This window comes from Gnatocerus cornutus, chromosome 8, assembly GCF_029298725.1.
Source record: "Gnatocerus cornutus isolate USDA-ARS CGAHR chromosome 8, icGnaCorn1.1, whole genome shotgun sequence".
In the NCBI taxonomy this organism is placed as follows: Eukaryota; Metazoa; Arthropoda; class Insecta; order Coleoptera; family Tenebrionidae; genus Gnatocerus; species Gnatocerus cornutus.
Genome location: NC_142240.1, coordinates 870574 through 885586, shown reverse-complemented (window position 1 = coordinate 885586; position 15013 = coordinate 870574). Strand labels below are relative to the sequence as shown.

Genomic DNA, 15013 nt, shown 5'->3' with positions numbered 1-15013 from the left:
TCCAAATATTTTATGTTTGTTCATTATGACAATACTAACTCATAAATCTCTAATATTGTTATTCATTTATGCCACATGGGACATAAATAATTCTAATAATTCAGCTGAAGTCGAACTGGTGAAGGATAATTACGACCCCGAATAGCTTATTACGTTTTTTTACTCACTGAACTGCATTTTATTTAGTAAAGGAATAGATGCATTTACACAGATTAGAATTCGGTACTTCAAAAGCATAAGGGTTTATCTCCATAAATTATAGTTTTTGAGAAAATTAACAAAACAGATATTCTAAAAAATCACGGTAGTGTTATTAATCTCTTTTCAAATATGCAATTTAAGAGCGAATTGCGAGTTATTGATGACTATTTAAATCATGCGTAATAGTCGTAACCTTTGGTCCAAAAATAATTTTTTGGGCATATTTTTACACTTGCTTTCTAATGCTTCTAAGAAAAATAGGTTATCTGGACTTAAGTCCCACTTAGTAATAGAAACTTTCAAAAAAATTAACAATGTTTTTACAAAAAAAAAGGTAATACATACAATATTAGAAGTAATGACTAACAAAAATGAACCCAAATTCAGCAACTTCTATGTACTATTTAACTTTAAGAAATCTCTCACAAATTCTCCTTTTTGCTCTAAATTTTTGTAAATCGACCTGTAAATAAGAGTGCTAATCTCCACAAATTTCGTTAAAATCACATAAAAAATAAAGAAATTCCAGGATCTTAAAAAATATCGGCGGCATTCTTTTTATCTTAAAACGAAAATTTCTAAAAAATCGACTTTTTGCTCTAAATTTTTGCAAATTAGTGATATTACTAAAACAAACAAAAGAAACAACATGCATGAAATTCGTTCCTGTTGCAATAAAAATAACAAAATTACAGTGTTGAAAACAATTGACTTTTTCAGTTGTGCAAAAAAAATTTCTAAATATTTTCCTTTTTAGCCTAAATTTTTCTAAATGGGTACACTTAATATGACAGTTAAGACTTATAAACCACAAAAATTTTTCATTGCTCCTCGAAATCAAAATTTCTAAAAATTCTCGTTTTCGATCTAAACTTTTCTAAATCGACACTCTTAATAAAGCAGTCGAGAGTGATAATCTCCAAAAATGTCGTTGAAATCGCATACAAAATAAAGAAATTACAGGATCTTTAAAAAAATTGGTAGCATTTTTTTGGTCCTACAACGAAAATTTTATTTTAATGGAATGTTCCAATACACGGATTTTTTTTCTTTAGTATCCCCAATTAGTATACTTGTGTTTATCATAAATTTGATCAGTTGAGTAACAAAATCACCTCGAAATGTAGACCTGAATAGAGTTGGTTCTTTATGCTTCTAACATGATGTGGTACATACTGAGTTCCTTAGAGAAACCTAAAATCGTTAGTTTTTCATCTAATGGGGATTATTTTTCTCTGTCTTAAAGAAGATGTAAAGAGTAACAAAAAACATTATTTAAATCATTTTTCACAAAAATTGGAGGTAGACCCTTATGCTTCTGAGGTAACGAATTAATATTGGATTACAATTTTTAATTCCTAAATCGATACATGACAGAAAAGATGGAGTAGATCGACTTTGCAATCTGAAAAAAATATTTTTAACAATTTTTCTACACAATTACATACCTTTTTACCGAAATGCCCAACGAGTAGTTAAAACACATAGATTTCGAAAATCGAATTTTCTTATTCTCACTGTTCCAGTTGTACCAATTTACGTTCAAATCCTCCAACAACTCATTCGACTGCAAAAATGATTGATTGAAGAGATAGATAGAACCCTGTTCTCTTTACCACATCTTCAACTTTTTGTACCGAAGCTGCCAGATGAGTAAAAACCAGTCCTGCCACAAGCGCGATGTTGAGAACCCTTAGAAGCCGTCTTTTCCCAAACGTTCCTGAAAACTTTCTGAAAATGTTACAAAGTTTCAAAAAAGTGTACGCTTACATAGAAGCAAAACATCAGAATGCTAATACCAAAAATGATGGCGACAATGTTTATGTTCTCCTTCTTTTGCAGATCTACAATAAAAATCATGAGATTGAACAACCAGGAAGTGAGAACGTATTGAAGGCAATGAGTGTGGTGTTGTATACAAACTTCCAGTCTCTTCCGAATCACCTTTTGGTACTGGTCGAAGTAAACCAACTCTGTTTGGAGGTGATTATATTCTCTATCAATTTTCCTTAAAAAATCGCTCAATCTGAAACCGGAAATGAGTGGTTCCATAAATTGTGACGCCAAACGGGGCTAGAACTAAACAATTCATAAGAATAAAACTCATTCTAAAAACAACGACAGCGAATCTTTCCATGCGGGAAAATATTCCTCGATAATAACCAACGGAAAGTAAATATCAATATTGCCTTCAATCGGCTCGATAAAATTCAAAAAACTGTTAAATAGAAGAATTGTATTAACAACCAGGAAACACTGCAATTATAAAGATTCTTTTTGGATCTTCTATTGTGTGATATAACCAGCCTTATTGAAATCCCAAAAATTAAAGTTCTTGAAGCATTCTTTGTAGAATAGCGTCATTTTTGCAGTGCTTCACATCGCTGTTAAAATCTACAAAACGTTACCTTAGTAAGAGAAATGCAAAGTGTCACGTACGAAAAGTAAGCCTCCATAATAAGGAAAGTATTTAAAAAAGAAGGCTTGCTCGAATTTCTGTATGAAGAAGAAACTTTGGAAAATAATCATAACGGCCAGGCCTGTCAAAGACATTTTTAAGAGGATTTTCATGGCCGGTTTGGTACAGATCCAAAAACAAAAGGCCAAAAACAACTAGAGATTATCACCTACGAAGTGATGTTTTTAGAGAATTGTTAAGACGATAGATTTTACCTTTGCAGACTGAAGACATTCTGCTTCGCAAGCGGAGGTTTAGAGACATGTTGACGTTAAAAATCGATCCAATTTGTAGACACGACGTGGACTCTTGCCAGTCTTGTTGTTAGGTGGGGTAATATCCATTAAGTATTTATTAATTATCACAATAAGAATACGTGACAGTTGTGGTAATAATACAATAACAATACAATAACACTCCAAAAAAATGAGAAATGCAACTTATTTTTAAGAAAATTTCAAGTAAAGTGAACCATCCAAATAGTTATTCAAGTTCGATTATAAAGGCGATTAATAAATTAACGAGAGGTTGTAATTATAAACGCTACCAACCGCGAATTTGAGTACTTTCTTGGTCTCCAACGAAATCATCTAAATTCTTAGAGAAATCCGCTTATTTCGAAGCAAAACGACGATTTTTCGGTGATTTTCGCTGTTTTCTGGCTTGAATTTGCAAAAAAAGAGCTCAAAATCTACAAAACCACCAAGTTTTATCAAGATTCAACGGCTGAATTGCAAGAAAACAGCAGAAATCTGCACGAAATCATCAAGATTCTTAGAGAAATCCGCTTATTCCAAATTAAAAAGAAAAAGATGGTTTGCATACATACATAGAAAAAAATGCTGAAAAGTTTAAGATGACTGATTGCAATTTTACAGCGGTAGCTAATAATAAGAGACTTAATGATTCAAGAAATTCTAACGCAGTGGGCGAAAAATATCCATATAGAGAAGCAGTAGGAAGTCTGATATATTTGGTGGTAGCAAAGTTAGTCAACGTTTGGAAAACTACACCAATAAAAATAGAATGCAGTAAAGATCTTCAAGTATCTGAAAGGCACTTGAAATTTAAGAATCAAGTTTAGAGCTGATGATCCACTTAAAGTTTATAATTAAGTTTATATATATTTATATACGACTAGTTTTGTTATTTTGCTCGAAAACGTTCCAGTTGCTTAGAGTTCAAAGAAGCAACAGTTAACAGCACTGTCAACCACAGAATCTGAATCTAGAGTTTCAGAAAAGGACTAAACACATTGAAATGAAGTCCCATTTGATAAGAGAAAAATTTGAAGACGGTATTATTGTCGTTCAATATATCAATACATGGAAACAACAAAGCTTTTGCAAAAAGAAAACTTTATACAAATTCGGATCAGATTTGGTTTAGGAAAGATTTAAAGTGTTTTTGAGTGGGAGAGTTGGAATCAAACAAATATTCTTTAGGTCTAGTCAATTTTTGTTATTTTAGAATACAAAGAAAGCCGTGATTACTGCACTTTGCATGTTTGAATTTAAAATTTGCTTTTAAAATATGAATATTTGTATTAATTATAAATCAACAGTTGTTACGTTTTCTCATTAAGAATGTAAATGTAGATAAAATCGACGCCGGCGACGTCGTAATGACTAATCCATAACTAATATTTGTGTAAAACGAATGGATGAATAACGTGCTATTTCACTTGCACTGGACAAAGAACATTCTTCGAGTTGAGAATGCCATCCTTGATGACGTATTTCCAAAATACATTGTCTTTGTTAAAAAATTATCGCCTCGAGTTGCTCAGATTTTTATATTTGGAGTTGTTCCAAAAATTTGCCGTGAAAGTACTTTTGAAAATCTGTTCAATCCTCATAGCCGTTCTAGTGATTCTTCAAACTTTCCTCTTTTTCTACAAGTTTGAAACTTCGTACTTTTTGAAATATTTTCTGTCTTATGGAGTTTTTATTTTTGTAAGTATTAATGTTGGATTCTTTCGTAAAACTGATTTTTTGCAGATTTTAACAGCACTTTACGTCATTCCTGATGTCACCTCTTTTTATTTAGAACTAATTGACAATTTCAGCTTTTGGGAAATAAAAAGAGCTAGTATTGCGACACAAAAGCGCATTGAAAAAGAAACGTTGTACTTAGAAAGTTTTGTAATTTTTTGCACTTTTGGTACAATTGTCAGTGGTATAATCTTGGCTGTACCCCTCGAAGGAGACAGGGAGATTTACTTTCCTTTGGCACTTTTTGAGGATTACTTCCCAGGATGGAAAAACATTTTGTCTTTATTGCATCGATTTGGTACAATTCCAGTAGCTTTCATGACACCTGTTGTCTTTTATGCAAATATTTACACAGCAACTCTTTTACGCTTCGGTCTCTACTTATTAAACGATTTTTTAAGAAGCATCGATCAGAGCTATAAACACTTGAAATTAGAATTGATTTACTTGGACGAGTATCAAGAGGCTATTCGTAAAAAATTGAGAATTTGCATTCAACGCCACATCGATTTGTCTGGGTAAGAGCAATTTTCTCATGATTTTCTACCGTATAACAAAATCTACTATATTTAAATGTTAGAGTCGTCAAAAAAGGAGAGCAAAAATTTAGTATTTACATTATTCTATTCAGCAACGGCATGGTTATTCTGGGAATCAGCGCTTTGGTTTTTTGCTTTTATGTGAGTTGTTGTACCATTTTTATCATTTTTTATTTCCTTATAGTTTCAGGGATCATTCGAACAAAAATATCTTCGTCCTTCTGTTAGTATGTTAGTGTCTGGACTCATTTTTATTCATATTATCGTGACGGGACAAATGGTTGAAGATGTGGTAAAAAAATAGCCTGTTGTTTTGGTCTGCTACCGCTAATATTGTAGTCAAACGAGCTCTTGGACGTTTTGCAAAACACGAATTGGTACAATTGGAGTGGTGAAAACAAAAAGTTGTATTTAATATTTTTGATAAATATCCAGAAGACTTTCAAATTGAGGTTTTCTGAATCGACGTCTGTTAATTATGAGTTGAGTTTTTCGGTAAGCTATTGTCAAGAAAATTCTCTAATAACGTTGGATTTTAGATTATAAAGTCTATTTATTCAGTTATTTCTATTTTGTATCGAGTTAGAACTTAAATTAGGTATTATGTATTGAAAAGCTACTTCTTGGAACAATGAATTAAAATTGATTATAAAATATTAATTTGTTTTTTTTTCTTACACTCATTAACTGTGCCAAATTAAGTTTAGGATAAACAAAAAAAAATAAAAAAAATTAAACAATGCAGCAGATTTTCTAATAAGTAAATTTATTATTCATACAAGCCAAAAAGTTTAAACTTTTAATTAAGTAATCGATTTTCTTCCAACCTCGCAAATTTTTTAGAGTGTTTTGGCGTTTCAATTTGTTGTCATGTACCTTTTACAAATATCATAGAAATGTCCAGAAACAATAAAAGATCTTTCTGTTTTATTTTACTGTCAGGAATTTTGATGTAAAGTTTGTTGTCCACTTTTACTTGATGTACTTGCATATCTTTTAATTCCTTTTTGCAACATGCCTCGGAAACCGCAATAATCAGTGCCACCTACAAATAGATAACTACAATAAAATGTTGCGTTTACATGGATGAATTACCTTCGAAAACAAATACTTTTCGTTTGGAGCTTTCTCAATAAAACGTTTAATTTGTTCAGAAGTAAATGTTGACGACTTTTTTTTTGCTTTATATCCATCTGAGGTCCGTTTCAAATATTTAGTAATGTCAACATGTTCCTTGATGTTGAGAGTACTTCTCAACATAGAATATGTCACCCATCAGGACAAAGGTTTCAATGTTTCGCCTAAAGTTTCAAAATAGACAAGAATAACGTTTTCAGAAAAGGACGTTATGTTTTTAATTTTTTTCCAATAGGGTGACGTCACATCAAGCGCGAACGTTTGAAGCACTCTCCTACTTGTAAAAGCTGGTTTAAAACTCAACCTTATGAATAATGTCTTTAAGGATCAAAATATCCAAGCACCTTTTGCTAGCAAATTGTGGTTTTATTTAAAATAAGAAAGAAACTTGGACTTGATAAAACTTTATACACTTTCTTTCTAAAAAGCATATAAACTTCAAATATAATGTAAAATATTCCAAAAGACAGTGAATAACAAAACGATGACACGATGGCGTTGATACGATAACTCGAACAAAAACGTGGATAAAACCTTGACTCCTACAGGCGCCCCAACAGCTCCTCCTACCGACTCTCCTTTAGATGTTCCCGAGTGGTGAGCCTTCCAGAATCCAAAAGGGAAGAGGTTGTATGGCTCGGTCAAAACAGTCAGCAGCGATCCAATTTCGAACTTCCAGTTCGCACTCCCAACCAAAAGGGGAGGAAAAAAGACGAAAGCAGAGAATAGCACAGAATAGAACAGGCTAGAAGGCCCTAGGGTGGAAAATACCCTTAGGAAAATGAATACACTGGAAAGGTCACGAAAATCAACCCTTTCTAACACCATCCCGTTTAACTCGAAATTGTCACGTTACAAAATTACTAATAACCATGTTTGGCTTGGCTTGGGCCGTAATTTCAAGGGACGTAGCAGTAAATTCATCTTCGGCGTCAGACATTGTAAGGTCACTAGATCAAATTGTCTGTTTTGTAAGGTACCGCTGTTAGTGACAAAAAGAAAGACAACGATATCTTCTGTCTATCTCTACATGCGCACTAAATTTAAATGTTGTTTGTGTGGACACATTGCTTTATGAACTGTCAATTGTTGTCAAATATCGTTTGTAATAAAATGGTTTGAATGTGCGATTTCTCAACACGAATCGTTATGGTGTTTTTGTTTCCTCCACCGTAAGTAAATACTATTTGACGTTTTATGTACGACGACTTTCCACAAATTTCAGAAAACTCCAAATAGAAGGTAGATGGAAGCCCTATCGAAGCCGACAATCATTGTGACATTGATTAAGCAGTACGTATTGGAGGAATACTAAAGTTGGTTTTTGTATATGAACCCTTGAGTACTTCTTATAAGGTTATGGAATTTTGTACCTGTTACTTGACGAATTCCGTGAACTAAATTTAAATAATGTTCCCCCAATTTGTCTTCAATCGCTTTTGTGTTTCAATAGCCCCAATACCAACATGAACTTCATGCATTCAGGCGAATAACTCGTTCATCTTATTGTTATTATGAGTTGAAAATCAAATCTATGGGCAAGAAAATGGAAGAAGGAAGACCACTCACATGTGGTACATCACAAAACCTGCGTTATGGACAGAAATATTATTTCAAATGCCTAAAACACAAGCAATGATATTGTAAAGTGTAAGTATATCGGCCTCAACGGTAAACGTTCTCAAAATGTGTTGTAGGACCAACTGACTGCTATCCTTAATGTAACAGCGGGGCCTCATAAACTAGCAGGTGGACAAGACACAGTCATTGCACTCATCACTTGAACAGTGCAGATACACAGTCACATGAGGAAGACACACCATCGCTTTCAACATCAGCGGCAGAAGATGGTTGGTTTGAAGGCGCTGCTACTTCCTCATAATGAATGTGAAAACTGAAAATGCAATGGGACGTGAAATATACATAAGATATGCAAAACTGGTTCTATAGTTTAATGTGGCCTACGAAGGTCCTTAAACGCATTCAAATGGTCTCCTGTAGTGTTAAAAATAGATGTAATTTTGTATTTCAGGGTGATTTAAGTAAATAATTTTAACATAACCTTAATATTTGTTCTTGATATTCATTTTGTTGCAGTTGTTTTGCATAAACTCATTCAAGATCTTAAACATGTCTACTTCTTCAAACTTGTAAATTCTTTCTTCTTAATAGCCCCTTTAAAATATCTCATGTACTTCATTTTCTGCTCATGTACTTGCTACTTCCATTTGTGCAATGCTTTCTCTCAGTTACTTTAACATCTCATCATTGTCACTACATCGTCGGGAGAAGCTACAATATAATAAGTGCTAATAGCATATTCTAATTAGGGCGTTACTGAATACAGGTCGAATCGTTGGAGATTAGAAAAGACAGTGCTTGAAGTCCGAGACCGTTTCTGAGTGTTGCACCTCCTTAACGTGCTAAAATGGAATCGGTTCTAATGTCGGTTCGCTCACCTCTTACGTATTCACATAGTCTGTTATAATGTTGGAACCAATTTTCTTTTTGTACCCACGGTTTATTTAAGTGTATTTTAAACAAATAAATTTAAGATAACCTTACATTTTGTCAATGACAAATTTTACGTCAACAATTTTATGATAATTCCCTAGAATCTTGCGTCTCGTTCTAACCCATTGATTTATGGACTATGTCTGTCTCTCTTGCATTGCGCACTGAAAACTAACAGCGGTACCTTATAAAACAGACAATTTGATCTAGTGACCTTAAGACATTGTATTAAACTGCGCCACGAACTGCGCAACACGAGCAATTGTTGACACTTGCAAATTATCACCCCACTAGATCTAATGCCAATCCACAAACCATACACAAACAAATTCACTAAAAAGTGGATTTTTAAATCGATAATGGAGCTGTTTTAAAGCGATTTTTCTGTTAAATATCTCCTCCAAACACTTAAATGAACTGACCCAACTGAATTACCAACTAAAATGTTGGATACGTGATCGATTTAAATTTTCGGTTTTTCTTCGGTCGCCATTAATTTAGAATACACGTGTAGTCTAAATAGGCTATTACTTATCTGCTGTTAAATACGTAATGAATAATTTATATTAGAAGGTGTAGAAAAAAATATGTTATTAGTGTTATCAAACTATGTTGGTATGACACTAAACGTTACAAGTCGAAACTACGTAAAAATCAGCACAAGAAACATAACCTTAAACTAACTGCACCATTTGTTGCACATATAATGTTTGAATCATCATAAATTTTGTGTTGAATTTTTGCTTTGCCGAGGTGCCAACTTAAATTCTTTCCGTAAATACATATACACAGAGTGTCCCAGAACTCATGACCCATGCTGACAGCAACACAAATAGTAAATTTTAAACAAAAATTGATTAAGTTTAATAGTATTCGAAAAAGGATAAAAAATTAACAACCAATCCCGGAAGCTTATTCTAGAGATGTAATGTTCATCTGACCAATGATGATAGTATATGTCCATAGTTACCGATTTTCAAATTTTGTTCTGCTTTGGTTATCATTTTTTTGTTATAACTCGATTATTTTTTGAGCTAATAACTTTTTGTGTCGAAATTTTGGTTCAAAATTGTGACTTCCATAAGCCTTTTTTTTTGGGTCACGAGTTCTGGGACACCTGTATACAGTAGAACATCGATTATCCGGGTGCGGATTATCCGTGCTGCGGATTATTCGAGCAAAGCAAGGGTGTTCGTTTGATTATCCGTGCATAAAAAAAACACAAATAGAAGACCAATTACATCATATTTTTGCTTCTATTGTTAGAAAACTTAAAATTTGGAATTTCACAACAGTTGATGTAGATTAATGAGATTTAAGTCAGTGCGATAGTGAGTTAAAATTTTTGTTTTTGAATAGTAGTAAGAAAAATGTTTGAAGTAAATTTTTTTGCAATGATATTCTTCATAATTAAATAAACTGAAAACTCAAGAGGTAGAGAAAATTTTGGGACCAAAAAAGTAATAAATGAAAGTACCAGATTTTTTTACCACAAAATACTCTTAGTTGCTTTTACGTAATATGTCTAATAAGAATTAATTGTTTCATTTTCTTTCAATATTAAAGATTGTTATTGTTAAGATGTTGATTAATTTTGTTAAAGTTTTTATCGATTCGGTTTGAGTTCGCGATGGATGAAGACGTGACTGTGTGCATCTTGTGCAATTGCTTTTAGAGAGCCTAAAAGTATCATACAGTGCTACCTGAGTAACAATTATTACCATTCATCCTGTCAAGGAATTGATTTAAGAGGTTTTCACATGAGCAGAAGTAGTTGGAAGTGTAAAAACTGCGAAGTACTCCAGCCATCGACGTCCTCCTTTACAACAACTCACAAGCTCAATCCGAACAAAAAGCGACACCTCTGTGATAGGGATGATGTGCCCGACAATGATTTTTCGGTTATTGAAATTTTGAAAGATGTACAAAGATCCATGAAGATAAAAAATGAGACACTGACATGGGAGAATGAAAAACTACGAGAAAAAGTGGCCGAGCTTATCCGACAAAAAGAACAACAATTGATTAAACCATCACCAACTTCACAAACTTTGTATGCCGACGTTACAAGCAAAAAAGTGTTAATTGTCCAATTGTCCAACCTAAAGCAAAGGTAGAAAATGTCAAAGACTCTGCGGAGAAAATGCGTAAGGAATTAAAAAATAAAATTCACAGTTTCCTTAGGCAGAACTACTAAAAATGGAGGTATCGTGTTACAATGTGGAAAGGATAAAGATCTAAGCATAGTTCAAGATATCGTTAACAAAATGTTTGGAGAAACTCATAAAATCAAGAAACCACAAACTCATAGAAACCGTATCAGAATTTTCGGAATTGAAGAAATAGAGCACAGCAACAGCGATTTGATTGACAAAATTCTAAAGCAAAATGATCTGATCCCAGAAAATTCTGAAATAAAATTATTGTTCAAGTCGAAAATAACAAACAAACGTTTTAGCATGCTAATTAAGGTAAATAAATATGTCATAACAAACTAACTGTGGAAGAAAAAATCTATGTAGGCTGGAGCCGATGCCGCATCAAAGAAGATTTTGGAAGACTTAGATGTTACAACTGCAACTCTTATGGAAATAGAGCAAACGAGTGCAAGAGCAAATTGGCTTGCCCCAATTGTGCAGAAAAACATAAATTGTCGGAGTGTCAAATTAAAGTAAATAAATGTGTCAACTACTATAATGCCGCCAATTTGAAATTTAAACTAAAGCTGGACACTGATCACAGAGCCTTTGATGATCAGTGCTCTATACTAAAGCGCGTGACGGATTCTCAACGAATCAAATTTGCTAAATAGCAACTACAGTCAGTTCATGACCAAAATTGTGTTTTATCGGAATCATCTTCTTCTCAACCTCGAAACAACCACTATCAACCCTTAACCTGCTCCAGTGAAGAAAAAAATGATGACTAGATGAACATAATTTTTATAAATATACAGTGTCTACGAAACAAAATTAACATTATTGAAGCAGCTAGAGTCAACACAAGTGTAAATGCATTTTGTTTTTGTAAACATTGGTTAAATCAAGATGAAATTGATTCTGTGGTTATCAATGGTCTTCAAGCTGCAAGCTACTTCGTCAGGTCAGGTCAGGTCAGGTCAGGTCAGTTTATCGGAATCATCTTCTTCTCAACCTCGAAACAACCACTATCAACCCTTAACCTGCTCCAGTGAAGAAAAAAATGATGACTAGATGAACATAATTTTTATAAATATACAGTGTCTACGAAACAAAATTAACATTATTGAAGCAGCTAGAGTCAACACAAGTGTAAATGCATTTTGTTTTTGTAAACATTGGTTAAATCAAGATGAAATTGATTCTGTGGTTATCAATGGTCTTCAAGCTGCAAGCTACTTCGTCAGGACGAAGCACATTCAAGGAGGAGTTCTACAGGTCATCAATCCGCAACTACAATCTAAATGTTTGATTAATGTAAACAATTTATCTGTTGAACTTGATTGTGAAATCTTAGGTATTTATTTCCCTAAACTTGCACTAATTTTATTAACATTGTATCGATCACCGTCAGGAAATTTTAACAGTTTTGTCTTAATCTTAACTGACGTTTTTAATAATATCTTACGAGGAGATTTCAATCTTCATTTCAATATCAAAAATAATAATGTCAATAAAATTCTCGATTTATTTCATAGTTATGGCTTGAAATCTCTAGTTGATTTTCCAACTCGCAATTCACCTTATCTCGATAATGTCTTCACGAATACTGATTACGAATCTTGTATTGTTAGTATACTTAATTTCTACATATCAGATCACATAGGAATTCAGATTAAAGTTAAAGATCTTAATACAATTACTAATGACATCAGCATACAGCGTAAAATTGTTAGACCTATCACTGAACTAGGAAAACATATATTCTTTAATCTTTTGAATAACATTGTTTGGGATTTTATCGAATTAGACATTAGTGTAAATAAAAAATGTGATTATTTCCTTAAAATTGTTATTGCAAATTTTGATATTGAGTTTCCTAAAAAAATGATATCTTGTAACAATAAAACCAAATGAAAAATTCAATGGTTTAACAGTAATGTGTGTAAAATGAAGGAAACATTAGGACTTATATATGACGCATATAAACTGTACGGAACAGTGCAACTTATAAACCTCTACAACAAGTTTAAAATGAAATATAATAAATTTATTAAAAAAGAAAAACAAAAAGCACATTCCATATACATATTTACCAAAGTCCCTAAATCTATAGGTCTGAGCGAGTTGCCAAGTATGGGTGGGTGCCGTTACGGGGGGCGAGAGGGAATGTGACGTCATAACGGTTCGTGTCATTTAATTCGACAGGGTTTCTACAGAGAGCAGTGGCGCATTTGTATGATTGGTTCTCTACCCAAAAAAATTTTCAGTCTCTTTTTGGCTCTTATGCCTGCTTATTATCATCGTATTTACCTCCTATTTGAAGAAAAACACATCACAAATATCCCGGGATCTTAAGACACTCAGTCCTGGGACACAAATAATTCAATGACGAAAACTTTATTCATTGAAAGATCGAAAATTGTACTGTCAAAAAGTTTTGTGTTCCTCATCATTTCCTGGCAGAAATTGCTATATGGCAGATCATTTCAAAATGTGCGAAATCTTGAGGCTTTCTTGGTGTTCCCCACGTGGTTGTGGAAGAAAATGGTGAGGTAAGACCAAACTTTTCTGACAGTGCAGCTTCCGATCTTACATCTGAAAGCATTTTGATACTGATTAGCCAAGTGCGAATTACTATTCTCATTAGAGACACTTGGGTCAAGCAGCGATTGGGGACACCACTTTGGCTCGTCATGAAACCTTAAAAAAAGCTTGTTTGGTCTAATTAGTTTATGACTGAATTGAGTGTCAAAAGTGAAAATACATTCACGCAAAAATACACCGGTGTATAATGCGTTCACAATCTTTTTAGACCGCGGCAAGCCATGGAAATCTAGTAACTTGGTTGGTAGTCAACCTTTGTGAGCTAAAGTTTCCAGAAAATGATTGACATTCGTTCTGTCGATTGGAGTTGTCACCTTTTTTTGGTTATGAATTGTGTGCGAAACCTTTCCTCTGTTGCCAGTTTGAATCGAATTTGATAATTTTATTGAATTTTTATCTAAAATTTTGAAATTACTTTTCAACAAAGGCAATATTAATCATAATGGAAGACAATTACTGCTGGTACATTCCACTGGCAAAAAGTTTAGCATTCTCAAGAAGTACTTCTGCCAGGTCTTGATTCTAGTCATAAAACCTTAAAAAAGTTTATTTGATCGAATTAGCATGTGACTCAGGGTTTTATGTTATGGAATCTCACAGTAAAAGCAAACTTTGGCGAATTTCGTTAACTAAAAAGTGCAGGAATTTAGAATTTGAATTGATTTTGTTTACATAAAGTCTTGTGATCGTTCACTTCTCTGTGTTTGTAACTCATATAGACTTAATAATTTTGAAAAGTGTTGTTCTCCCGGCATAAAATTCTAATTGTTGCCGCTATCAGCCAAAAGTTTTCATCTTTGGTGTCCAGAACTTTGGAAACGGTTGCACGCTGCACCTAACAATATTTTGAAAACAAACGTCTACGGGACTTTCTACCTTACAAAGAATATTTGCTACACCTCAGATCATTTGTTCCAGTCTTAAATCAGGCCGATCTTTTCGAAACTGCAAAAAGCAGTTTTTAAAGGCAAATTTTGTTCGAACACGAAATCGCTTTAGGCATTTTATTGCAATATTTTGAAGATAATGCCTTTAAACTGTTACTTCCACGATTAAAAGGAAAGACACGATTTTTCCGGTATCAGAAAAGTGGCAAACTTGCGTGCATGAAAGACGCATGTCAGATGTGACCTCTGTCAGTAATTGTAGCCAACAAAAAGAAAAAAAACTTGGCCTACTTTGGTCTAAAAAGATCGTGAATGCATTATACTGCAGTTTGCTTGCTGACCAATGTATTCAAACTTCGCGCCAAAAGGCGAACCGTTTTGACGTCATCAACATGGAAACGCGATTAGTGGACTCGCTCAGACCTCTAGATATAGGGACTTTGCATATTTACATGCTAATAAAAATAATACTAGAGCACTATGGTCGTTAGTTGATAAAAACAGAACTAAAATCAAAATTAAAAACCCCCATCCATTT

The 15013-nt window shown here is 33.4% G+C and overlaps 1 protein-coding gene across 1 annotated transcript; it reads left to right on the top strand.

The window, feature by feature from the left end:
* The first annotated feature begins 4956 nt into the window (after positions 1–4956).
* Positions 4957–5619, top strand: LOC148169320 (uncharacterized). The gene is made up of 3 exons (XM_088043972.1): positions 4957–5171; positions 5234–5333; positions 5377–5619. Exons 1-3 carry the CDS (start codon positions 4972–4974, stop codon positions 5494–5496), a joined length of 420 nt encoding a protein of 139 aa, XP_087900098.1. The 5' UTR covers positions 4957–4971; the 3' UTR covers positions 5497–5619.
* The last annotated feature ends 9394 nt before the right edge of the window (positions 5620–15013 follow it).